The sequence below is a fragment of the Myotis myotis genome, unplaced genomic scaffold (genome assembly GCF_014108235.1).
Source record: "Myotis myotis isolate mMyoMyo1 unplaced genomic scaffold, mMyoMyo1.p scaffold_m19_p_11, whole genome shotgun sequence".
NCBI classification, from domain to species: Eukaryota; Metazoa; Chordata; class Mammalia; order Chiroptera; family Vespertilionidae; genus Myotis; species Myotis myotis.
In genome coordinates this window covers 34678932-34706494 of record NW_023416315.1, presented here as the reverse complement: position 1 = coordinate 34706494, position 27563 = coordinate 34678932, and the positions used below count along the sequence as shown (strand labels likewise).

Below are 27563 nucleotides of genomic sequence, written 5' to 3'. Positions count from 1 at the left end.
AATTTAATTAATTTTAAAAAGCTGGGGAAAATAAAGTGTAGTAAAGTCTTATCATTAATAGTTTCTATAGGCAGTCCTCAACCTCAGGCACTTATATGCCCTGTTTTCCTTTTTCATGGCTTCCAACTTAACACTATAGGAACTGTTCCTGACAACTCAAATGCTCATTCAGAGGGGCAGAGCACTCATAATGGAAACTTTCCTCTTGATTTTTCCTGCAACACCCTTTTAGACTGTCTTCATAAACTGCTTAACGACATTAGGGGTTGGCCTTGAAATACTATATAACACAGATATAGTTTGCATTTCTGAGGCAAAAAAAAAACAAAAACAGATTGAAAAAATGTAAAAAGATCCACAAAGATACAGTCTCCTATAAAAACATATCTTTCAAGAAAATTCAGTTATTAACAGTTAACTCAGGTTTTAATTGCATCATACTTGCTTCAAGCAAGAAAACATGAGTTAAAATTTAATAGTTAAAGAGACAAATATATCTATAATGAAATAGTATTTACAAATTTTTATAAGCCTAGACTCATGCTCAAAGTAAAGTAGAAAACCACATCAAAGGATTAGTAGCAGCAGAAAAATTCACAGGTAGGCAGATTTCAGTTCTATATAAAGAAAGTCTACCAATTATAGCCATAGAGTAAGCCTTTCAAAACACCATGAAATGGAAACACTACTACAAGTGTAGGAAATACAAGAATGTTCTCTGCAGCATTATTTAAGGAAGGGAAGGATATAAATTATCATACATCCACATTATGGATTACTACATGGCTGTTAAAAACATAGTACATTTTTTATGTATTGACTTGGAGGGCTATTCATGCTCTATTAACTGCAGGTGGAGTGGGGTGGGAAGTTGGGGAAATTCTGCATGGAATGATTTTAAAGGCTGTCGTGCTATATATGTGCATGTTTACACATCTATTGAAAATATGAAAGCTACACACCACACTTCAAATAGGGACAACCTCTAAAGGGTAGGACTAAAGGAGAGAGGAGACTTTCACAACTTTGCGTGATTATGAGGTATTTAGATGTAATACAAGTATGCATTATTTTCATTTTAAAAAGTAACAGAGATTCTTGAATTTGTTACAAGTTTGTTAAAAAAACATACATGAAAGAAAAAAAAGCTTCCACTCCCTGGAGTGTCCACGGAGAGTCTGGATGGCCAGGTACCCATGAGAATGTTGTAGAACAGACTCTTGTGTTGGATGGGAGAAGTGTTAGTAGAAGCCCCTTCTCATTCAAAAGATCAAGGGGATCAATATTTTTTTTTGTTTACTAAATCTTTCCCATCTGCCTACATGATGCCGTAATGTCTTCCATCTTAAATAAAAACTCCCTTAATCTCACCTATCATTCCATTTTTCCATTTCCATGTTCTCCTTTTCAAAAGTGCTGCCTGCATGTTCTGTCTTCACTTCCTTTCTCACTATTAACTCTTTTTAAAAACCTTTATTGAAAAAAGTTTTTAAACTCACAGAATAGCAATAATATAAATACTTCCCATAGTTCTTTCACCCAGACTCATCAATTGTTAAGACTTTTTCATAGGTTTTATTCTGTTGGTGTGAATGTGTTTGTGTATGCACGAGTGTATATTTATGTGTGTGTGTGAGTGTACATAGCTCTTGTCAAGGTCACCAATGACTTTCATGATGTCAAGTCTAATGATCACTTTTCAGCGCTCCTCTAATCAGCAGCATTGAAAGTAATAGACCATGACCTCCTCCTTCGAACACTTTCTCCCTTGCTTCTAGGAACCACTTCCTCTTGGTTTTCCACCCCACTGGCTACTATTTCCCAGGCTCCTTTGCTATGGCCTCTTCATCATAAAATCCTCCAAATGGAGAGGGCCCAGGGCCCATTCTTTGGATCCCTTTTCTTCTCTGTCTACATTCACTCCCCACATGTTCTCATCCACAATAAAACTTTAAATACTATCTATATATTGTTAAATTTGTATCTCCTGTTCTCTAGGTTTCTGTTCCCAAATTCCTACTTGACAGCTTCACTGAAGGTTTAGCTTTACACTGTCCAAATCTAAATTTCAGATTATGTACTGATTTCTTGCACACCTAACCCATCCCCCATTTTCCTTTAGACTCTCCTATCTCAGAAAATGGCAATTCCATCCTTCTAGTTGGTTACCCCCAAAATCCTAGTATCTTAACTCCATCAAACACCTGACATCCAATCCAGAATCCAACCACCCCTTACCATTTCCACCATTATCATCCTGGTCTAAACCATCACCATCTCTCCCCTGCACTTTGGCAATATCTTTCTATGTCAACTTTTTTTAAAACATATTTTTATTCATTTCAGAGAGGAAGGGAGAAGGAGAGAGATAGGAACATCAATGATGAGAATCATTGATTGGCTGCCTCCTACATGCACCCCACTGGGGATCAAGCCCACAACCCAGGTATATGCCTTTGGCTAGAATCGAACCTGAAACCCTTCAGTCTGCAGGCTGACGCTCTATCCACTGAGCCAAACCGACCAGGGCAATGTCAACTTTTTATTTGCCTTTGTACCCCACAGTCTACTTGCTACATACTGTCAGAACCATCCTTTTAAAACATGATTTATGTCAGGTTACTTCTTTGTACAAAGCCCTTTCACCTGATGACTCACTGCATTCTTCAAGTATGCCAAATCCCTAATTAAGTACCACCAAATTTTCTGCTACCCACTGCCTGAGCTTCTATCCCACTTTTTAACATGTAGCATGGAATGTAGAATAGTGCAATGAAGGCCTTGTGGGGTGGCGGAGGGTGGAAGGGAGGAGCTGTGGTAGGGTGAAGGGGGTCAGTGGGGAAAAAAGGGGACATCTGTAATATTTTTAACAATAAAGATAATTTTTTTAAAGGACAAAGAATATAGCCAATAAGGGAGTATTTTTGACAAAGAAAGTGAAAGCAGGTCGTAAAAGGATTCTCCCAGTGGGAGAAGCGTTGCCCAGAGTCTCTTGTTCCTTTAATTCATACTTTAGAATCTACCATCAACACAGTTGGTTACTCTGGGAAACTTTTTTACATTGGCTGATTTTATTTAGTTCCAGTTCATGATTTCATCAGCAAAGTAACCAGGGTTAAACTTGAGGACAGTTTGTTTTCTCTTTCCAGGACTGGTTGCAATGGCATTCTTATGCAATGAGAAGTGGTAAATTATAAGTATACTAGAGGCCTGGTGCACGAAATTCGAGCACAGGTAGGGTCTCTAGGCCTGGCCAGCAATCAGGGCCAATCAGGTTCCCAGCCTCCATGCCTCCTCCTTCCCTCGCCACCAGCGCATCACCGCTGGTCACCTGCCATGTTCTGTGTTGCCCCCAGGTGGTCAGCTCACATAGCAAGCAATTGAACTGCCAGTCTCCTGGTGGAACTCTCGAGGGGACAATTTGAACATTAGCCTTTTTATTATATAGGATATTCTATGGCTCAGAAGCAATGGGATAATGTTGATTTGTGATACATGGATTCAATCTTACTGGTTCCAAGTTCCATGACATATACCACTTTATCCAATACTTTCAACACAAAGACATTACACTACTCAGGTCACATGTGAGAGAATGTCTGTAGCAGATGTCTCAGATGGAAAGCAAATTGCTTTATAAAGATGTTTAGATAATCAGACTATGTAGACTTGTATCTTTCACTCAGAGTAAAAAAATATCTGGTCGAAATATTACACAAAGCCATCTTATCCTTTACAAGGTAAAGAACCAATAGACTCAACCCACAGATCCCTATTTTCTTCTCCACTGTATGTTTGATTTTATTTTTTTACTAACTGGATCTAAAGGAATGTAAATGGAAACTCCACAGAATCTAATCTCCATGTATAGGTGCTTTAGCCATTATAGTCACTTCTATCCCCAGCACTTAGCACTGTGCCCAGCACATGGTAGTTGCTGACTAATATTTGTTGAATGAATGCTCTGAAAGATAGTAAATACTAAGTGAATGAGTCCTATAGACAGGACTCATTCATTTTTATTGGATACCAGACACATGCAAGGTATGTGTTAGGTTTACAGGAAACAAAAAATAAACACAAGACATCTGCTAATCCCATATATCTCACAGAGTTTGGTGTTTAGATAAGAAAGCAAACACTTACCATATCATGTGCAAAGGTCTATGAAAGGAGTTATTATTCAGTGTGTAATGAAAGCACAAAGGAAACACAGGTTTAAGGAGACCAGGGAAGGCTTCTGGAGGAAACCTACGTAATATGAGCCCTGACATATGAGTAAGAGGGAACTAGTGGAAGTGGGGGGTGAGAAGGACTTATCCAAGAAGAGGGAACAGCATAGGCTAAAGCACCAGCGTCAGGAAACTCGGCTTTCACAGAAAACTGAAAGACTTTCAGAATGACTGGATTGTTGAGAGCTGAGGGGTTGAGAAGGTGTCCAGATCAAATGGGGCCTTGCTAATTTTTGAAGCTGATCTCTTTGGGTGCATTTAAAGACACTTTAGATGTATTTTCTTGATATAAAAATATATAAAGTTTTTTCAAATTATCAAGTAGATTTTCTGAAATATATTTACATCCACATCTTTACTATCGATGAAGGTTTAGCTTATTGAGAAGTAGATACCAGAGAGTTTTCTAATGTCCAATAGCAGGCAGACACTTCTTTTACTGGACTTTGACAGGCAAGTCAGGTAATAACAAGTGGTACTTCTGTCATATGTGTATGTCGTAAACCACATAATTTCACCTATAATGTCTCAACATATAATTATCATAGATTGAGGAGAGAGGAAAAGGAGAACGGCAAAAAGAGAGAGGAAAATTCCACCTTTGTTTTCTCTAAATGCATAATGAAAACTGAATCTAGGGTTAGGGTTTTTTATTTGTGTGCTACAGTCCAGATATAGAATATAGTTCAGTGTGGTTCAATAGCTTGAAATTCACTGGGTAGACCTGCAATCAGATTTATGTATCTGGCACCAATTTTGTCAGAGTGTTTTCTGTTATATATTTCTGTTTTTAGACACAGGTCACTAGATATAAACCCTTTACTAGGGAGTTAAATTTATGTGAACTAGATTATAAAACTTGGATTTTCAAATGCCACTTGTAATTGCCTGGATTCCTGAATAGCCTCTTCGTTCAATCCTGGTCCTCAGCCCAGCAGTCACAGTTATTCTTTTAAAAAGTAAATCAGACCATATCACACTGTGGGATACAACCCAGAAAATAGCTCCCCACTTTAATCTGAGTAAAAGCCAAAGACCTTACAAGTGCCTACACAGCTATGCCTGAACTGGCCCTCCTCCAACCTCACTGCCGTTACTTCCCTGACCTCATCTGCAGCACACAAGGCTCTTTGCTCTTAGGTGAACGTGCCAGGCATCCTCCTGCTATCAAATTGCCTTTGTATGAGCTTCTCTCTCTGCCTGAACTGTTCTTCCCTCAGAAATCCACAAGGATCTTTCCCTCCGCTCCTCCAAGTCACTGCTCATATGTTATTATCTCATGAGGCCTTCCTTCTTAAAATTTCATCACACCCTTACCCTGCTCTCCTGTTTCAGCCATAGCAGTTTTCATCTTCAAACATATAATATAATGTACCTATTATATTTATTGCCACTTGAATGCAACTTCCATAAAGACAGAAATCTTTGTTTCTTTTGCTCATGATACATCCCAAGCACCTAGAACAGAGCCTAGCATATTTACATATGCTCATTAAATACATAATGAATGAATTGCCAAAATAAAATTTTATATAACTAGCTAAGACTGAATATTGGGGTCAGTATCCTTAATTTTGAGCAGAAAGAAGTTCTGATTTTAAAACTTCAATATAAACTTATTTTCTGTACAGGCAGAACAAAAGCAGGTTCTATATTGAAAGACATATTAGCATTATTCATCACAATCTTGGCAGAGTCTGTGTGCACTATCTTTTATGTATACACACAGCAAGAAAACACAGCAAATGTGTTAACTATAAGAAATCACCACAGTAAGGTAATTAAAAAAGGAAGGACAGGTTGAGGTCCATGGAAGATTTCTTTCTTTCTAAAACTGGTATAATAATCACAATGGGAGCTATTGACTCATCAGATTTCATTTAAAAACCATCAGAAGCCGGTTGGAGAACTTTCAGAAGACTAATATTCTAATGGATTAGAAATCTGTTTTTCACTTTGAAATTTAAGAGCTACTGTTTAAAGTTATAATTGCATACGCCAGAAGAAGAAAAAAGGCTTATAAAAGCTCATTCTCTTTACCCCAATGAATAGGAATTGATAATGTGTTGGTACTACTCTTTAAATGTTGTCTCTACAAATATGAACTCACAAGAAAATCTGTCCATTTCCAAGGCTTAAACTTCCTGGTTAAAACCACAAAGTTGTAAAAATCTAACAGCTGGGTAATACTGGGTCTCTCATTTATTTCTAATTTAATTATTAACTTACGAGGACCATGGAACATGTAATGATATTACATAATGAGGGGCTGATCTGGTGACAGGCAATGATGGGTTATGTTTCCTTCCCCTTAGCTCTTTTTTAATTTTAATTTTCTTATTTTTCAATTACAGTTGACATTCAATATTATATTAGTTTCAGTTGTACAGCCTTCTGGTTAGATATTTATAAAGCTTATGAAATGATCCCGCTGATAAGTCTACTCTAGTACCTACTTAACAACAAACATAATTATTACAATATATTTTTCAATATTCCCTATGCTGTCCTTTATATCTCAGAGACTATTTTAATATATTAATATGAGTCTTTAAAAGTAAAACCTAGATCAGATCAACCAATAATTTTTGTATATATACTCTGATTGTCACTGGGCAGAATCCACTGAGCATATAAAAGAAACATCAGATATAATATCCTCTGGTTTATTTATATCATATAAGTATGTTTACTTTTATAGCATTCATTGTGATCCTGCTGTAATGTAGTAATAGTTAATCACAAAGATATACTTTCAAGAAAACCAGATCTAACACTTCTAAGACTTCTTAGGTCAGCCAAGTATACCAACCTGTAAGAATAAGATACATTGCTACTAAACACTAGAATTTAGGGAAAAAGTTATTTCACAAATTTAGAGTTCTCTTAATGATGAAATTTAATACTTGTTTTTTGAATTAAATGAATCGTTTTGTGGGTCAACAATATGGTTACAGGTGGAACTTTACCATCATTCACCAACCTCCATGCATTCATTCAATTAGTCCTTATGTTGTTTATTTATTAAATATTTGTTAAGTGCCCACTATATGCCAGACACTCTGCTAGATGCTAGGAAATTAGAGATGGATAAAAGTCACAAAACCATTGCTCTCAAAGAACTATTTTTTCCACCGGGAGAAGGCAGATAATAAACAAGTAAACAAAGAAACAAATCTCTATATATAAAAGCCTAAGTTGACCGGTCGCTATGACGCTCGCTGACCACCAGAGGACAGATGCTCAATGCAGGAGCTGCCCGCTGGTGGTCAGTGCACTCCCACAGCCAACCTCCCGCAACTGGCCGACCTCCCGCGGTCCCTCCCCCTGGCTGGCCAGCCCCAATCAGGACTGGGCAAGATAGCCCTGATTAGCCCTGATTGCCAGCCAGACCAAGGGATCCCAACCGTGCACAAATTCATGCACCAGGCCTCTAGTATTTTCATATGGTGATAGTGCTATGAAAGCAATAAAACAGTATAATGGAATGATTGAGAATAGGGTAGGGTTGGAATGGTGTGGTTAGGGATGGTCTCTCTCTAAAGACATAACATCTGAGCTAAGAGTTATGAAGAGAAAGAGCCAGCTATGTGAAATGCTCAAATAGGAGAAACAATAGTGCAAAGGCCCTACAGCAGGAATGACAGAAAGAAAACCATGGTGCCATGATTGTATTGCGTGATATAGCTGATATCACCCCAATAAATTTAATTTTAAAGCCACTGGGGGAAAAAAAGAGAGAGATGCAAGAAAAAGTCAAAGAGGTGGGCAACGTCCAGATGAGATACAGTCTTTAGAGCTTTTTCTCTCTTTTTTCTTTCTTTGTTTCATTTTTTTTAATATTACAGGAAAACTTTAGAAGCTTTTTAAACAAGGAAGGGAAATTATCTGAATTTATTTTTCTGAAAGAAAACTATATAGAATGACTATGTGGATTCTAAAAGATAAAAAAGAACATCTAGAAATGAAAAATATAATTGAAGCTAGAAATTAAATGGACTGACTAAACAATAAATTTGACACATCTGAAAAAAGATTTAGCAAACTGAAAAGTGTACTGGAAAAATCTTAGATGTACTGTGACTCAGAAAGACAACAGTGAAAATATGAAAGGACAGATATGCAACAATAAAAACGTTTAACTAATTGCAGTTCCAGAAAGACAGAGAGGGTGTGACATGGGGAAAACTAGGGAAGATTGCTTCCAGTTACTTATTGTAAAGATAAGGCAGAGATTTCCCAAAAACAATTAACAAAAATACATTTATTTATCTTAAAAAGATAAATAAAATGAAATCTACATCTAAATGCATCCTGGATGGACCTGGAGACGATTATGCAAAGCAAAATAAGCCAGTTAGAGAAAGACAAATATCACATGATCTCACTTAGAAGTGGAATCTGAAGAACAAAATAAACTGATGAACAAAATAGGTCCGGAGGTATGGATTCATGGAACAGAATAACAGATCTCAGTGGGGGAGTGGGGGAGTGGGGGGGTCGGCGGGGGGCGAGGGGGGACAAGAAGAGATTAACCAAAGTACATTTATGCATATATGTATAACCCATGGACACAGACAGGGAGAAAATGGGAGACATCTGTGATACTGTCAACGATAAAATAAAATTTTAAAAAAGGGAAAGCATTAAAAACCAGAGAAAAGGGCAAATTATCACCAAAGGAATAGCAACTTCTCAAGAAAAGTAATGGAGACTAAATGACAGGAAAATCTTCCATGTACTGAAAGGGAAAACTGTGTACCTAGAATTCTATACTTAGAAAAATAATCTTTTAAGAAATAAAAGGATGGAAGTAGAACACCGGTAAAATTTAACCAAAGACAATAAGTACACTAATTTCAGGTAATAGAAGAGTGTAAGAACAAAAGCATTACTAACTACAGTGTCTTTAAAAAGTCATCATGCCTGGCTGGTGTGGCTCAGTGGTTGAGCATCGACCCATGAACCAAGAGGTCACCAGTTTGATTCCCAGTCAGGGCACATGCCTGGGTTGTGAGCTAGATCCCCAGTAGGGGGCTTGCAGGAGGCAGCAAATCAAATGTTTCTATCTCTCTCTCTCTCTAAAATAAATGAAAACATTTTTTAAAAAGTCATCGTAATCCATTTCCTATTCTTTCTTTTTCCTCCTAATTCCCTCTCTCTGTTTCAGAGGCAGGTAATTTTTCTGCCTGTTTCTCTCCATTTCAGTACTTGGCTCTTCTCACTGCTTGGCTTTCCCCTATAGGGCAGAATGCACACATGTTGGGCCTATGGCTGGGTTCTGATAATATGAGAAGCATTTCTGAAGAATTTATGATAGAAGAATTTTTCATAAAATAAAAGAAAATGTATACTGGGGCTATCTTTATCATAGCCTGACCGTTTGAGCCACAACATACCCAGAAAACTGCATAACTTTTGCTTCGTTAGGGATTTTCTGAGTGACCTTGAACAGGTAATTTACCTCATTTCCCACCTGGAGCTAGATAAGCAAAGGCACTACTAATAAAAAGCCAATAATTGTAAAGTTCTTATGGTATTTGGAAAAGCAATAAAAACAGATGTGCTGGCTGGCTACTCGCTGACTTGTCACAGAGGTTTGCAGTACAAAGGAGCCAAACCAGAAAGGACCTGATAAGCCGTTGAATGGGTGATTACAGCCTCACCCGGGCCAGCTCCACATGCCAGCCCAGATCCGGCTGTAACTCCTGGTCTTGTGCCTCCCAAGTGATTTCAAAAGGTCGATAAGTCCAACCCTGCCTTCTGACAGAACTGCACTCAGGGGAAAAGAAGTGCCCTTCCATACTTCTTTCTCTTAAACAATCTAGATTATCAGGAAAAGAGACCTCACTGCATATGTCTCTTATCTTGAAGGGCCAACTTTTAATTCCAACGTGCAAATAAAAATTTTGAGTGGCATTTCCTTTTGAAAGTCTCAAGCTGATCATCTCCTTCTCTCTGACATTTACTAGCCAACATGCGAATTCTTCAGGGAGGCTGCCTTCAGTGACCCTGGATACTTACGTAACAGCTCTGTGCCCTGTTTCCTAGAACCTACCCCACAGGCTGGTGAGGCTTGAAGAAGATAACGCATGAAACTTCAAGAATGTATTATGGCCCTACTTCTTTCCCCAAGCTCAAAGCTCTGATTAGTAAAGGTATCTCTTCCCTTGCTGAAAGGAGAAGGAAGAAAATGTATACTAGAAATGTCTAACTAAGCATTGATGTGTGGGAAAAGATAAAATACCTTTCATAAATTTTCAACAGTTAAATTCATGGGAAATACCATTAAGATGGTAGCAGAATCTAAGAGGAATTTATCTAAGTCCTTCACTCAACTTGGTTTTATATGAACAATGTCTGTTACAAGAGTTACAAGATATGAGTAGGTGGGAAGTAGGCACGAGGGAGAGAGGAAGACATGAAGAAAGGAAGGGGAGAGAAAAAGTCAGAACAATTTAAAATGTCAGCATGCTGACCACCTGACATTAATACAAAATAATATTGAATGTAAACTGTAATTGAAAAATAAAACTTGAAGTTCTTTAAAAGACCACCACCACACCCCTGCTGGTCTCCAACACTGGCATCCCAAGGAATCCCCTTGGATTCCCACCCTCCCTTATTGCCCACAGGAGCCTCCTTGCTGGGTCCTCTTTATCTTGAGTCGATGCAGGGCTCCTCACGCCAGCTCTGCCTCCTTCTTCTGCTGCCATGCCCACCTCCCCCAGCCTTGGAACCACACCTCTCTACCAGGCTTCAGGGTCCCTCATCCTCTGACCCTGACTTGAAAGTCAAAAAGGAAAATATCCTGGTCTCACTCAACCACAAGCCTTGTCCAGCTACTTACCTGGTGCTCAGCCCAGCTACTCAAAACAATTTCTAAATCACCCACTGGCGCTCCTGATGCTGGTTGAAATGAATAAGAAGATGCCAAGGCTCTAAGGTTTTCTTTTCAAGATAGGATTAAAGTCCTGATAGAGCTGACCCCAGTTCTTAAAGTCCAAGTCACTGTGCCCCATACTATCGGGAGAGTGACAAGGCACCTCGGAAGTTGTCATGGAGACCCCTCTTGTTTCCTGTTCTCTTCTGGAACCACCAACATACTTCAGAACAACAAATAACTTTTTCATCTTACCTCTAAACAGGTTAAATTATTTGTGGCAGTAAACGCCAGCTCTTCACCAAACCTCTGGTTCCCTTCTTTCTGGGCACAGAGTGATACTCCCTTTCCGTGAGACTAGTTCCCATCAATAAAATGTGGTCAGAGGTGATGTCTGTCACCTCTTAGCCAAGATGTTTAAGAAGCAAGTGTGCCTCTTGCACGCTCTCTCTTTCTGCTTGCTGGGAGCTAAGTGGTAAGTAGGCCCAGCAGATGGAGAAACCATAAATAGAAGATGAGGTTCTCTGAAATTTTATGTGGAAGAAAATTGACCACTAACCAGGAACACCTACATGGCCTATTATGTGAACAGAAAGCTCTATTGTGTTAGAGCCATTGTACAAGTTGGGTCTTTTTGGATACTGAAGCCATGCCTGCACTAATTCATGCAACTGATATTTTATGTTTTAGAGCATTAAGTCACGTGAATGTCAGAGTTCTGGACTTTCATCCTGGGAAATACAAGTACTAGCGGAAAGGGAAGAGAAGCAGGAAAGAGTAACAATGTGAGTAACTACAACATTTACTGCATATGCAACCATGTGCCAATCCTGTGTTAAGTGCATTATACATACTGTCTCATTTATGCTTCACATCAACTTTAGGAAATACCATAGTACTGTCATTATCCCCATTACTCAGATGTGGAAACTGGGGCAGAAAGAACACTGGAACTAACTTAAAGATGGAGGAGAGGGAAACTGGAATGATTCCTGAGTAGAAATGAAGATTTCTGTCTGTCTCCATACTTGGCTTTTTAACCAGAATGGCCCACCCTCTCAGTAGATTCCTCCTGGCCCCTGTAAAGGCCTGGCCCCTCAAGGACTAATGGGCATATTAAGGACTTCTCTCAAGACCCAGCCCCATCCCTTGTCCCTTATGACTTAACCTGGGGAAGTACTGGCATATCTACAGTCCATATCTAGGGAAAAGGTCAGTTCTGCAGGCTCACATGGGACCAAGATCGTGGCATCATATAACCCCCTGACCTCTGCTATGAATTTAAAACACCAAGGCCCTTTTGAGACCAAACAGCCACACCCCTCCATCAATCCATACAATGAATAGACATTTGCAGTTGCGAAGAAACTCTGAGGTCTTTGGGAGCTGGAGCGCCCCTACAGCGCAGGGCCAGCAGGCCACAGCGGGACTGCACAGGAATGACCAGAGGCTGATGCGGTGCGGAAGGGAGTGGACCCCTCATGTGTTCAGGGTTCCCCAGGACCAGAGATGCCACAGCAGCAGCACAACCAGTCACTGCAGCAGTTAAAATTTTCACCAAGCACTTTATGTTACAGTTAGCACTCCTGGAACAATGCACTTATGCCATTTTTACATGGCTGGATGGTGTCTTTAACTACTATATGCATTTTCAATGTCTAAGCTTATATTAACTTCACTTCATAACAGTCATATTTTATATTGTCCACAGTGTCTTTTCTCCATCACCTTAGTAGACTGAGATGGGACTCCAGTGCAATCAGGTTCACTTACTTTAATTCCTTGTAATCCATAGCCAGGGGGCCCGGGAGGGCCAGGCAAACCTTTCTGCCCAATATCACCCTGTTGGGGAGAAATCAGACAAGTATAAGAAGATTGAGGGATAAACAGTGTATTATTACTCTTGGCTCTGTTCTTACCTCAGTCTGATCAGGACCTTCATCCATGCTGCCCATAAGCTATATCATGTTTTATATATAGCAGTGATTTTCTAACCCTTGTACGCCACAGAATCCTTTACAAAGATCGTACATATAATCCAAATATAAATGAAGACTTAAGGCAGAGCTGCTTGGTGTAAGCAGCAGTGCTGGTCCTGTAGCTTCGTCAGCTTGGGCTCCTTTAGCTGCCCTACGCCCAACCCCTAGACACCAGGGGTGAGAGGACCACTCACACACACTGTTCTGTGTAGCCTTGCCATCTACTGCTCCATTTCAGTATGGAATGCTCATTCACCAGGGTTGTAGGTAAAGAATAAGTGGATATTAATGTGGATCAGTGTTGAATTTTTGAGATAATATGTAAATGAAGCAAAAAAATGCATGATTTCCCAGAGTGTATTCCTTATAATATAAGTGGACCCCCTATTTCTTAAGGAAAAATTTCTGTGGCCAACTGAGATTGGAAAATGTTCTACACCACGGTATGTGCCTCTCCTTGGGGATCTCTACCACATATTAAAATATTAAAGCCACTAAGAAGTCCCACAATAGAGAGATTAGTTTACCCCAGAAGTTCCCAAATTATTATTTGATGGAATAAGCTTTGTAGAAATGCCAGGTTAATGTAAGTTACTATATAAGTCAGACTTTTTCTTTCCAGTATGAAAAAAAAGCTATATTTTTTCTGATTACAAGAGGAATACCAGTTCATTGCAAAAAAAAGAGAGGAAGAAAGAAAATTTAAACAGAAAGATGACACTGAAGAAAAAAAATAGACCCAATAACAATAGCTGACATCTTGGCTGCAATCATTACCCACATAAAGTGAACTATGAGGTTAAGAAATAGCCCACTGCCCATATGTAGTTGATGGACAAGAAAAAAAAAAGGATAAAGAATCTTAGTAATTCTGAGATCCTTAGTAACTTTGATTCATAAAGCCTCTCCACTTTTCTCTCTGATAACAGAATTCTAATTCACTTCCTTGCATTTTGGGCATAGATACATCTATTTGAAATCTGAATTTCTGCTGGGTGGCTTACTGACACCTATTTTCCCTATAAACATGCCTGCTCGTTCTCTACCTCACTTTTTGAATAAATAAATAAATAAATAACATTTGTTGAGCAAATGAATGAGCACTATTGACATGTTGAGCTGGATAATTCTTTATTAGGGGAGGCTGTCTTGTGCACTGCAGCACATTTAGCAGCATCTCTGTCCTCTACCCACTAGATGCCAATAACAACCCTCATCCGGTGGTGACCCCCCCGCCCCTCGAAATGATCCCAAATGTCCCCCTGCAGTGCAGAGGGGAGGACAAAATCTCTCTCCTTGAGAAACACTGGATTAAAAGAATAAACAGATGAATAATCACCAAATTGAAGGTGGCAAAAGGAAGCCAAATAGAAATGAGAGCAAAGGGAGCCAAAGGAAGTTTCTCTTACTTTCCATGGAGACAGTAAACCTAGACCCTTGCACTGAGGTTCTGACAGTGTCCTACACACATATACACAGTAGATACATTGGCTGGCGTCCTGTTAAAAGGCAAACCTGAAGCACCTCTGGCCAAAGTAAAGATGTGCTTCTGAATGATGGCACAGCTTCCAATGAGCCTAGAAATATTTGAGCACTTTGCACCCACTTTCTTAAGAGAGCCTGGCTTACTAATTTCTTTGGGGAAAGAGAATAGCTTTATAAACTTAAATGTTCTATTTACTGAAAGTTCACATGATATGCGAAAAGAAGACTTTTCATCAGTAATCAAGAAAAAATGAGCAAACACCAAGATGAACACTTACTCTGAAGTTAATGTTCACTCTGTTGCCATTAACGGTACCTGACCCTCACACAGAGAGCGCAGACCTGACGACTCACCTTGGGCCCCTGGGTTCCTAAGCCCCGAGGCCCAGAGGGGCCCGGAGGTCCTCTGACGCCTGGCTCTCCCTGAAAAGACAATGAATGACAAGTTACTGGTATTTAAAAACACTTTATACTGTATAGTTAAAATATTAAATATATGTCACATAAATTTTCATATTCAAAAAATACATATTTTAAAATTCCACACCCTTGAATTTATCTAAATTGTTGAGTCCTTTTAACCCACATCACTTTCCTAAACTTGACAAAGGGAGTGTTATCTCCTTTTGATTTCATTTCTTATTGGTCTTTATTCAATCTTCAAGCCAGCAGGGTCCATTTCAAAGCAATCAAGTCAATTAACTGCTTGGCAACCTTAATATATACTTTTTTTTCCCCAGAACTCCCTTCTCTGAAATTTGGAAAAAAATGACTTTCATTGTGAAAAGAGACACAAATAAAAGCAATCAGGAAAAGACATAACCCATCCTAAACTAGTTGCTCTCACTTTGTGCAGCAAAGATTATACTATTTGGGTTGGGATTGGCTCTGTGATGCTTCTGCCTCTAGGGAGGCTGTGACTGCCGGATAAATTCTATAAAGGCTTTTCAGATTCTCCAAAGGGTGACAGTTTCATAACAGGCAACTATCATCTGAAAGGTGGTGAGATCTGGTTAGGGTAAGTCAGGCCCTGTGGTTAGACTTATCAGAGACGTGAATAATGATGGGAAGAAGCAGAGAAATAAAAACCTCTTCATTAGCCACCTTCTATCTGCCTAACACTTTACTAGGCCTCTTCATATATGTTATTTGATATAATTTAGTATTTCAACCATCATGTATCACAGTGATGACTAACTTGCCTACCTCCTCTGGGCCTCAGTAAATTCATCAGATACACAGAAAATCATCTCTACATTTCATGGGGAGGAAAATGAGGTGAGACTAAGAATGTGAGTGCTCCTATCACAGAGTCTAGCATAGAGTAGGCACTTAGCAAATGTTAACATTCTATGCCACTCATTTTGCTAAAGAGGAAACCAAAGTTTGCTCAAGGCTGCACAACTATTAAGAGGCAGAATTAGGAGGATTTGGAAAAATAGGAACTCTCATATTTTGCTGGTACAGCCACTCTAGAAAACAGTTTGGCAGTCAATTTCTTTAAAAGTTCAACATAAATGTACCTTATGATCTAGTAATTTCGCTCCTAGGTAAAAACCCAAGGAAAATGAAAACATATGTCCAGACCAGGACCTACATACAAATGCTCTTAGCAGAATTATTCATAACAGTTCCAAACTGGAAACAACCTAAATGTCAATCAGCTGGCAAATGGATAGACAAAGTGTGGGATATTCAGCAATAAAGAAGAATGAGCTACAGATGCATGCTTTGGCATGGATGAACCCTAAAACATTATTTGCAGTCAAAGAAGCCAGACATATTGTTTGATTTCATTTGTGTAAACTGTCCAGAAAGGACAAATCAATAGAGACAGTAAATCAGTGGTTGCCTAGGGCCAGGGATAGGATTAACTATAAATGGGCATGAGGAATCTCACTCAGGGGAAGAAAATGTTCAAAAACTGATTTATGGTAATGGCTGTACAACTTGTTAAATTTGCTAAACAGTCATTGAATTGTACACTAGAAATAAGAAATTCTATGATATATTAAATGTGTCAATAAAGTTATTTTTGTTTTTTTTTAAAAAGGACCAGAGCCAGGCTTTGAACCTAGATCTCCCAAGCACTTTGCTCTGGGTCTTGTTTTGTCCATGTCCTGTTAGGACTAAATACTTCATAGCTTTCAACAGTGCAAAATTCATAGATTTTAAGAAATGATGAAATTGTTTATTTAGAAAAATAACTTATTCTTTACTTTTTACTTACAAGCCTTAAAATACTTCTAGAGGAAACAAGCCTTAAAAGAGTGAGGAAAACTTTAAATGATACTTTATTACTGACTTGATTCTTTTCATCTCTATTTTTATATTACATATTTTCCTTTTGCTTCCATGCCACTTTCATGATTCTGGTCTCCAGTCTCTATCTCTTTCTGTTACTACTTAACTGCTTTTGAGACCATTGGTACTAATTATCTCTTTAACTAGAGGCCTGGTGCACGAATTTATACACGGGTGGGTCCCTCAGCCTGGCCAGCAACCAGAGCTGCAGGGGGTTGGTTGGGGGAGGGGTTGAGGGAGGTTGACTACCAGGGGGCAGCTCCAGTGTTGAGTGTCTGCCCCTGGCAGTCAGTGAGTGTCATAGCAACTGGTCGGACAGTCGGACAGTTAGCATATTAGCCTTTTATATATAGATAGACGCCTCTCTCCTGACTCCCACATTTGAGTGGCCCCATGTTTCTCCTCACTTAAATGATCACTCTGATCATCAAGAGTTCCAAGAATACAATACATACATTTTATGTCTTGTCTTGTCTTACCTACATTTCTAGCATCTCTCTTTTCTGGAGTACCTCTGAAGTACCTTTAAAGGGAGCGTCTATAAATTCACCCAGTGAAGGTCTCCAACTACACCTGACTGATTCACACACTTGCTACATGAGAGTCTCTCAGGTAAAACAGAGCACAATTAAGTAGTTAAGTAGTAAACATAGTTAAGTAGATTTTATCCAGAATCATTAAATGTTTTGTCAAAAAAATAATGGTCGTCTTTGCCTGGTCACTCTCAACCCCACCCAGATACAATGAATTCCTCTCTCATGTTTCTCTTTATCTCTATGCTTCCATGATGAGATTAGACACCTGATGTGATACAATGGGACTATATGGCCCCACCTATGACGTATTCTAGCTAAGGAAAACTGAATCTGATTCTGGCAGGTGTCTAAATCTAACTACCAAAAACAAACAAACAAACAAAAGCAAGAGAGGATGGAGAAACATATTGAACAGCACCATAAGGATACCATTAGCAAAATCCTCAAGGACAAAGACACCATCCACTAAGAAAGTGAAAAGAAAAAATGAAAGATATGTAACCTTTGATTTTAAAAAGAGATGCAAATTCAAATGCAATGTGTGGACATTGTTTGGATTCCAATTCAAACAAAAAAAAACTATCATAAATTTATAAGACAAACTGGGAAAGTTTAATGTTAGAAATTGGATGATACCATGTAATTGCTATTAATATTTTTTAGTTTTGCTAATGGTATAGCAGTAATGTGTTGTTGGTTTGTTTTTAAATAGTTCTTATATTAGAGAGACAAATGCTAAAGCTGTATATGGATGATGTCTGGGATTTCCTGGGAAAATGCAGTGCAAAGAGGAGAAGTGAGGAATGGGGGATACAGATAAAGGTTGATTACAGGTTGGTAATTGTTGAAGAAGTGTGATAGGTAAATGAGAATTTACTAGTGTTTCTGCTTTTGTATGTGCTTAATAATTTTCATAATGTTTTTGATAATATCTTTATAAAATCCATGAATAATACCTCATAAATATCTCACCAGTGAGGGTAAGAAAAGGTTACTGTGATGTTCATCCCTAATCAGGAGAAGAAAATAAGATTTTAAAGATAGAAAGGTGGGCAAAGAGGAAGAGGAAGAAGGCAGATGGAGATTGTTAATAAAGTAGTATTTCTTTTAGGAAAGAATTTGACACTATTTAATTCATGATACTTTTCTTGTGATGGATTTTAGTAAACACTGCTGTCTCAAATTGTATTTATCATACTAACACACACATAAACATACACACACACACACACATCCCAGATGGGAAACCAAGTGGGAAAAATAAAGTTGTGAGTTTACCTTAGGCCACTCTCATCAAGTTTATTATTGTTATTCTTTTGTTCTCTTATTTAGTTCCCCATAATCCTCACCATTTAAAAATGTCTGGGGCTGGCCCTAACCGGTTTGGCTCAGTGGATAGAGCGTCGGCCTGTGGACTGAAAGTTCCCAGGTTCGATACCGGTTAAGGGCATGTACCTTGGTTGAGGTCACATCCCCAGTAGGAGATGTGCAGGAGGCAGCTGGTCGATGTTTCTCTCTCATTACTGTTTCTAACTCTCCCTTCCTCTCTGTAAAAAAATCAATAAAATATATTTTAAAATGTCTGGGGTTGAATGCAATAGCATAGCTGACCCTGTGGGCACATTATTGCCCTTTTTATACTTGAATTTTGGCAAATGAGCTTTATAAGGGTGTGGTCCCATGTTATATGTGGTACTGAAATGCTTACCTCGAACAAGTCCATTCCTATTCATATAATTGTTGACATATCACTATGTTTTATCTATCAAAGTATTCTTTTGTATCTTTATGTGAACATAATCTAAAATAGGCTTTTATGAAACTGACAGACCTTAAATCAAATTGAAACACAAACTGCAGATGTTAGAGTTGGTCAGCAACATAGGACCAGGGTCATTCCTTGGTATATATGTACCATACTTTTCAATTGATGGGAATATCAGGCATTTAATGGGCTGTGTGAGTCCACAAAGGTGTATCTTTCTACTACGTGGGGTCTTTAAAATGCATCCTGCCGTTTGTTCTGTGTGCCGCGTGCCCATGCTAGGCTACAACACACAGCTAGGTGGATGTGTATAAGAGGAGTGTTGTTAGGACTCACTTCACACTTAATAGCAGCAGTTACACCACAGTGCAGCACCCGTGGAACCGAAGCAGTGTGTTTACCATGACATTTCAGTTTTGTTGTCAGTGGGTACAGCCAACACTCACAAGTAAAAAGAATTGCAACAGGCACTTGCATAGCTGGACTTAGCTTCCCATGCAGAATCCAAGGGTTGTGGGAGCCTGCAGAGGGAGCCCTTGCATTAGGAGACAAGGAGTAAACCAGAAAGCAAATTGTGGAATTGGCATTTGTAGCTATACCCATCAATTTCATAAGACCATAGCTTAAGTCCTACCCCTCCTTGCCACTTCCACTCTCTCAAAAAAGAACAACTATTAGGTTGCCTACAGCTTCTGTTTGGCCCACAAAAGGGATTCTAGACGAGACACTCCTTTCATTTTGACAGGAAATGGTCAAGTTTAGGACCATCTGCAGTACTTGTATATGTGAACTTAACAAATGATTTGGTGAAGGTTTTACTTAGAGCATAACCTTTCAGAGTGATTAATTTCAACCCCTTTAAAATCATACATAATATTATAATAATTCTAGTAATCACTTTATTGAATCTTTTACTTTTTAAAAGAAAGAAAAAAGCGAAAGCACTATCATGATTATTCATTTTCTCATTGGTAAATCTTTGCTTTAGTTTTTCTTAAAATTATTATGATTAATAATAAAATAAATAATAATTAAAATGTATTAAGTTCATTACATGGCAGGTACTTTTCATTCATTATCTTATGTGATCCTATGAACATCAACTTACTCCAATTTACAAATAAGGAAAATGATATAAATACATGATTTGCCCAAAACCATGCAGCCAGAGGCAATTCAAACCAAGGTTTGACTCCAGAGTTCATCTCTCATCTTCGGCTGGGGCTGGATGAAATATGCTAACTTCTCCATAGACTTTCCTCCAGCTGCCACTTAATGCAAACACATGGCTATGTGGCTGTGAAAGTTCTTTCCCTACATTGAGTCCATCACACTCTCTCAAGGAGCAGAAGGAAAATATCCTGATTATAAGATTCCTAAGAGGCCCACACAATCTGCACAAGTACCCAGCTGTCTGAGGCTTCCCTTTCCATTTTCCCTCCATTGCCATTTCTCAATTTTGTGGTTTACCCCAATGTTTTAATTGGTCTCATTCCAGATTTCCTGCCTACACAAATTCTTATTATTTTTATCCAATTGCAATATACTTGATTTGGCAGGAAAATGCATACTATGACTGCTATTACTACTCCTTTTACTTCTACTACTTTAGTAGGTTAGAATTTATAAAAATGTTTTATAGACAGAATTCTATTAATTTCTCAGAATAACCCTGTGAAGTAGACATCCTTATCCCAAATCAAAGATGAGGAGGCTAAGTCTCACTGAGATGAAATGACTTGCTATGGTCACACAGCTAACAAGTGGCAGAGGTCTCAAGCAGAGTAGTGATAAGGAGATAGTCTGTTATATTTTATAAGACTGAAATATAATATTTGAGAAGATAGTGCTCATAGAGACAAAATTGCCCAGTAGACTATCTCTCCCTCCCTCTTCCCCACACAGCTTAATAAGGTTTTCATCATTATTTCTCCATCTGTGTCAATTAAATCCCTGTCACTCTTTGAGAAGACTGTAGAAGCAAGTTGCAGTTGTTCTAAAGGAGATTTTGTGCTTTTATTTTTTACTTTGGGGACAATAAAGAAAACAAATTAAATTTACTGTGAAAAGAACTAGCTTCTTGAGAATTTTTCAAGGAACGGTACACTGAAGATTCTACTAAATGATGAAAATAAGGAATGCTTGAGTTTTAAAATAAGGTAGAAGTCAAAGCGATGATTAGTAGCTGCTTCATGTTTCTTTCTTTCTGGCTTTTAAATAACATTAAGATCTAACTACCAAGCTCCAACTACCACAAACATAAGTACCATTCTGGACTGAATGATGTAATGAGCATATGCAATGGTTTAGTAACTCTTGAATATCTCACTTGTATTGCCACAATGTCAATGAAAATTTTAGAGTCCTTCTTCTAAGCTTATAGACAAACAACCCAGACTTTGACCATGTGTATTGATTATTGACTGGCCATTGTCATGTCCCTCAGTCCCTTCTCAGTGACACACACTGAAAAGGGAGACAGTAACAATTACCAGCATAGATATCAAGGGGATGAGAAAGTGATTAAGAAGATGCTAGGGAAAAAAACCACTCAAATCAACATAACATTTCCTTTAGTGTCTTTTCCCAGATTTGAATTTCAAAATATTTAAAATAATTTCAATTCTTCAAATCAACTTATCTTCTAGAAATTTAATACTCCAAAGCAGCAGTAAATCAATGCCCATGATAATTTTAAAAACTTGCTTTAGGATTTAGAAGATTTGTTGTTGATTGTCTCTTCCTTTTCTCAAAATCACCTCATTAAAGATGAGCAAATGATTCTCCTGTGCCAAGAATCTCATTGGAGAGGGAAAGTCTTATTTAGCTGAGTTAAAACCTTGAAAATAGAAACATTGACACTATCCCCTAATGACATGGAGGAGAAAAGGCTCTCTTGTACTGATATTCAATATAATTTTCCACTGGGGAAAATTTCCTCCAGTGTGCATGATGAAAAATAAAAATATATTGATGGTGGCATGGGTGGAGAATGTTAAGAAGACTTAGCATGTGTCTCCAGGGCTGAAGGGAACGTAAGTGTGTACTCTTGGGGAGAGAAATGCAGAGCTAGGAAAACAGCAGAGAAAAAAGCAATACTGAAAATCATAACATCGCCTGGAGTGCAGCTCTGATTTTAGTGATCATGCATAGAACTGAATGGGGACGTAACCTTGAAAAGTCACCTAGTCAAGTTTTCCTGGCTTGAATGTGACCTTTGCTGAAATCTAAAGGTCAAATCGTCTGGCATTTAAATTTGATATGTCTCTGGCTTTAATTAGTCCTGTGTTTTTTTTCGAGCTGATTGTTCTGCCTGTAGCAATTTTGCAGTCAAGTTCTGGGAGGTGGGTTTCTTCACCTCCAATTTGGAGTCATGGACCCTTAACTTCATTATCATGAAGTCTGTGTCCTAGGCCAGCCCTCCTTGTCAGACACTGTTCAAAATGGAGTTCCTTGTCCACTCCATGTCTGCCGATGGAATCTACAAATTCCGAATGCAGCTCTGTGTGAATCGCTCCTCTGTTCCGCCACTGCCTGTTGGTGGTATGCACATATGTGAGCCATTGCAGAGAACAGAGGAGCGATTCAGATGCTGGGAACATTTTTAGAATAATGGTACTCAGTGGAATTTCACATAGACTTGCATTTTAATTTATGACTATGGGCCACTTTTGTCAAATAAAGCATGCATTTACAATAGTTAAACATTTAAAGCTTTTGAAAAATGTTTAACTCTTTGGGGTTTAGGTTTATGCTTCCCTTTAATGTTTACATCATTTAAGTCATGACGATGGAAAAGCTAGACTGCAAAGAGAAACAATCCAACTGAACACTACATGGTGCTGTGATAGTCAGAAGATGGACAGCTCTGGGGACCGAGCACCTTATAGATCAGGCCAAGCCATTCTTTCTGCTCTGATTTCTTCATCCATTTAGTTTTTCATCCATTCATCCATATTCATAGTGTCCCCCTCATACACAAACACAATATAGTGTCAAAACTGTTTATATTACAAAGGGGCAAATTGTTCAGTCTTTATGGTTCTTGATTTCCTCATCTATAAAATAAGTGGGTTGTTTAAAAATGTCACAATATTCTGGAAATATTTAGATAGTATTAATATATAATATTTAGGTAATATACAATAATAATAACAACAACCCAACAAGTCTTTCTGCCTACAGACCTTATTCCAACCACTCGATGGGTAAGAGGTCCCATGAGGGCCCCCAGTGCCAGGTTTGATCTGCTCTGTGTAAGAATTGGCCTGAACTCAGCACCCCCAGAGCTTTGGACCATGCTTTCTCTGTGAGGAACTAGCACACTGAAGGGGCTGAAAGAGCTCAGAGAGGGACATGGGTGGATGCACCTGCCTTTATGGAGCTCCGGAGAGCCACTCCTTGCATTCATTCCTCTTCTAAGAAGCCAAGAACAAACTCTTACCCTCAGAGATGTCAGTGATCACCCTGGGACAATATGCATCTCAATAGTCTTTGGGGTTGAAAATACGGGGAGGGGGAGTTATCTGAGTTTCTCAAAGGGAAATGAGATTTACATAATGATTGTCCACAAATCACAAAGGGTCCTTCTAGTCTCTAGGGTCCAGTACAGAAATGCAGGCAGTGTTACATAGGATCTTTGAACTTGACTTCCCCATACAGGAGCAGGGAATGTGGGTCCAGGAGTCAGGGCACTGGATGAGTGCATCCCACTTAGCAAGAAACCAAATTGTCTGTTCCTCTTCAGGGCGTTCCCAACATGGATTTTAAAACTATATCTGCTTTTACCTTGAACATTGTAATTTTTACAAGAATTTTAGAAATCTCTCAGAAGCCCTTGTCAAAATTTGGATTAAATTCAAGGTAATGTATATAGAAGTGCTATAGCCACTGATGTCATAAAGAATTTGCCTGGAGCACCACAAGGGTGCAAGAAGTCAGGAACTGGTTTTTATATGTTTTGAAACATAGACGCTTTGATTCAAATGTCTGTGTCATATGCTAAACATGTGTGACCTTAACCAAATATCACAAAAGCCCACCATAAATTAATGATCAGCCTTAATGGTTTCCTCATTTCCAAACACATTTGTTTTATAAGTTAATGCCCTAAGGCCAGTACTTTAAGGTGACTACACAGAGTTTTAATGAAAAACATATCAGCTATATATGTCTATACAGCTACACACACATAATATGATTTCTCTGCCGTTTTAAAAGTCAAAATGGAAGGAGAGAAATTTTGCACACACTTAAGTCCTGTACTTCTGCTACCACTAACAACTGTAAGTAGTTTGAGAGTTTCACCTTCACTCTGCCAACCCAGAAGGACAAAGTTAAATGGGAATTAGATTTCTCTGAATATTTTCCTTTCTTTTCTTTTTTTTCTCTTGCTTTTCTTTACATTTTTATTTCTTTATATTTGTTTTTATTTTCTATTTTTTATTGATTAAGTTATTACATATGTGTCCTTATCCCCACACGTTACCCCCATCCCCCCCACACTGATGCCAGCACCCCAACTTCTGTTCGTGTGTGCATGCGCGCGCATCCAAGTTTTCTTTAGAAAAAAAGAGAAAAGGCCACATGGAGATGTGAAGGCTTCTTTAAAAGAGGAGAGATGGTTTTGAAAGTTATGAAAAGCTGATGTTTGCCTTTAAAATTTCCTGTATTTTCAAATGATTGATCCAAGTCCTTGGATTCTAAGACTAGCTCACACTCCTGACATGGCCCTCCAGGGCTAGTTTGCCAGGATAACTTAATTTCCCCCACATCGACAGAAACAGGCAGCAGAGGGAAGGAAAAGGCAGCAGAGAGGGAGGTGGGCGGAGAGAGGCAGGTCCTGGCTGATGCTCTCTTCTCCCTTCAGCTGGAAGTGAGCTATAGGCTGCTGCTTCCACTCAGCCCCCCTTGTGGGCTCACAGAGATACTCTTTCACTTAGGATGCAGCTTCTGGCAACATGTTGACTGTTACAAAAAATAGGCAGGATAAAATTTAGAAAGAACAGTGTTTTCCTTGATTTTCCACCCTTGAAATGTATATGGAAATAAATGCAAGGGACTTAGAGAAAAGCCATATATGAACTCATTTAGTAAATGTTTTAGTCTACATGTTAAATAATCTGACAGTGAACATTCACAGGAATCAAATTTTTAAGTGTTCTCTATCTGTGCCTCATTATTATTGCTCACGGTAAGATAGTAGCATAATAGCATAGTTAACATATACTTACATAAAATCTTCACAATAATCTACTCTGGAAATGTAAATGATCATACAATTCCATTGGAATACAAATACATTCCAGTATATATTTAACAGATTTTATATCATGCCTCACTATAAATAGGAATAAGCTTCTATTTCTCTAACTAAAGGAATATGTGGTATAAAAACAAAAAAAATTTCTTTTCTCTTTCTATGTTTACATTTTAACATTTGACAGATACTTTGCCTTAAAGAAAAAAAAATACTACAATACCTAAACTCAGTAAGGTCACTGGCACTGCCGAGGTGTGTAGAGGATCGGAGTCAGTCCGTAGCCTGACCACGCCAGATCCTGATCAAAGCACCTGGGGTGTCTGCTCTGCACAGTCTACCCGGCACTTTCAGACAAGCCTCTCCTGGACTCTCATGATCACCCTGCCAGACAGATCTCCTTGGGACAGGATATTTAGTGCCATGGGTGTTCAATCTTTCATTCTACCGGGAGAGGACAAGAGAACGCCTGCCTCATTCCTCACACAGAAGCAGTCTCAAGGTGTGGTCACTCCTAAGTGATGGGGCAGAGACCAAAAAAAAAAAAAAAAGGCAAAACGTTGACATTGAGCACTTATAACATCTCTCCCTAATCACCTGGACGCATTAAAAAAACTGAGTTGTTTTCAAGAAAAACTATTTTAAATATAATAATAAACATTAATATTTCAAGAAAAATGATTTTAAATATAATGTTACATGCAATAAACGTTAATATTTCAAGAAAAATGATTTTAAGGAGATTAAAAATGGCGGCAGAGTAAGTGGATGCTGCCCGGACATCCTCCCAGGAATAAACTGGTATCACAACTAAAAAAAAAAAAAAAATACTGAGTTGGTGTATTCTAAGGAAAAATGCTCTCTTTGGGGTAAGATTGATCATTCATTCATTTTCCATTCATTCAACATGTTATAAAGCTCCTATTGGGTGGCACACCTAGTTCTGGAGTGGGGAATTTAGCAGGGAACAAAACAAAGAGCTTGCATTCAAGAAAACTTACTCTTATGGAGTATGCAAGGCAGGCAATGAGCAAGATGATTTCAGAAAGTGATACCTGCTATGTAGGAAATACACAAAGGGATATGATAGTGATGAGGAGGGAGGGAGGAAGGGAGGGGAGAGAAAGATGATTGCTTTTGAATGGGTGGTGAGGGAGGTGAGCCATCCTGACAGAACCAAGGCCTGGAAGCAGGGATGACCTGAAGCAGTGTGCAGTGTGACTTGGGGTGGGGGTGGGGGGGGTGGCATTGGCAGCAAGAGAGGAAGGGGCAGGAGCTATGGTCAGGTCGTGAAGGGCCTCATAGGCCATGAAAAGTGGCTGGAGCTTGTTCTCACCACAAAGAGAAGCCACCAGAGTATTTTTTGAGAAGGAAAGAGATAGGATCTGATTTACAGTTGTAAAAGAGCCCTCTGCCCACTAGGTAATAGAAGGCCAGAGGTAAAGAGGGAAGACCAGTGAAGAGGCTATTTTAATAGCCCAGGCAGTCTTCCCCAGGTGGAAGCAGCAGGAGAAAATCAGCCAGAGTCGAGATATGTTTTGAAGGTAGGACTGACAGGATTTACCATGGGGCTCGACGTGGAGGAAGGAGGGGGAAAGGAAGGGACTAAGAACGACTCAGGTGTCATCACATCAGTGTGGGGTGCATGGGAGTGCCACTTACAACCTTACGAGGTGAAAAGCAAAGGTTCTATTTGGATGTCAGGTTGGAGAGACTGTGAGAAATCTGAGAGGCGCTGTGTGGAAGAAACCAGAGGTGTGAGATCAGAGTTTAGAGCAGGGAAAATAGAAATCGGGATGTCATTGGCACATGGCTAGTGGTTAAAGCCATGGAACTGGATGAGGGCACCTAGGAAAGCGAAGAGGGCTCTGGACCGACTGATCTCGGTGCAGGAAGACAAAGCAAAGGAACGTGAGGATTGCACAAGGAAAGCAAGAGAAAAACCATAACGTTAAGCTACCTGTTCAAATTAGTGCAAGGTCCCCAGGAAGTCCATGGATGAGGATTAATAACGTTATCAATTCTTTAGATACCCCTACTCTTCTATCATGCCTGATTAAAAAAAAACAATACACACACCAAAATCATGTCCCTCTAGAAGCTATCATGTTACCTACTTT

General features: G+C 38.9%; 1 protein-coding gene across 2 annotated transcripts in view; it reads right to left on the bottom strand.

Moving 5' to 3' along the window:
- COL28A1 (collagen type XXVIII alpha 1 chain) overlaps nucleotides 1-27563 on the bottom strand; it is a 145704-nt gene that overhangs the window by 36190 nt on the left and 81951 nt on the right. For both annotated transcript variants that reach the window (XM_036328086.1, XM_036328085.1), the window contains exons 26-27: nucleotides 14934-15002; nucleotides 12889-12957 (exon numbers count right to left, since the gene is read on the bottom strand). In XM_036328086.1, coding sequence (XP_036183979.1) covers nucleotides 12889-12957; nucleotides 14934-15002 — 138 coding nt within the window. The remainder of the gene's footprint in view (nucleotides 1-12888; nucleotides 12958-14933; nucleotides 15003-27563) is intronic.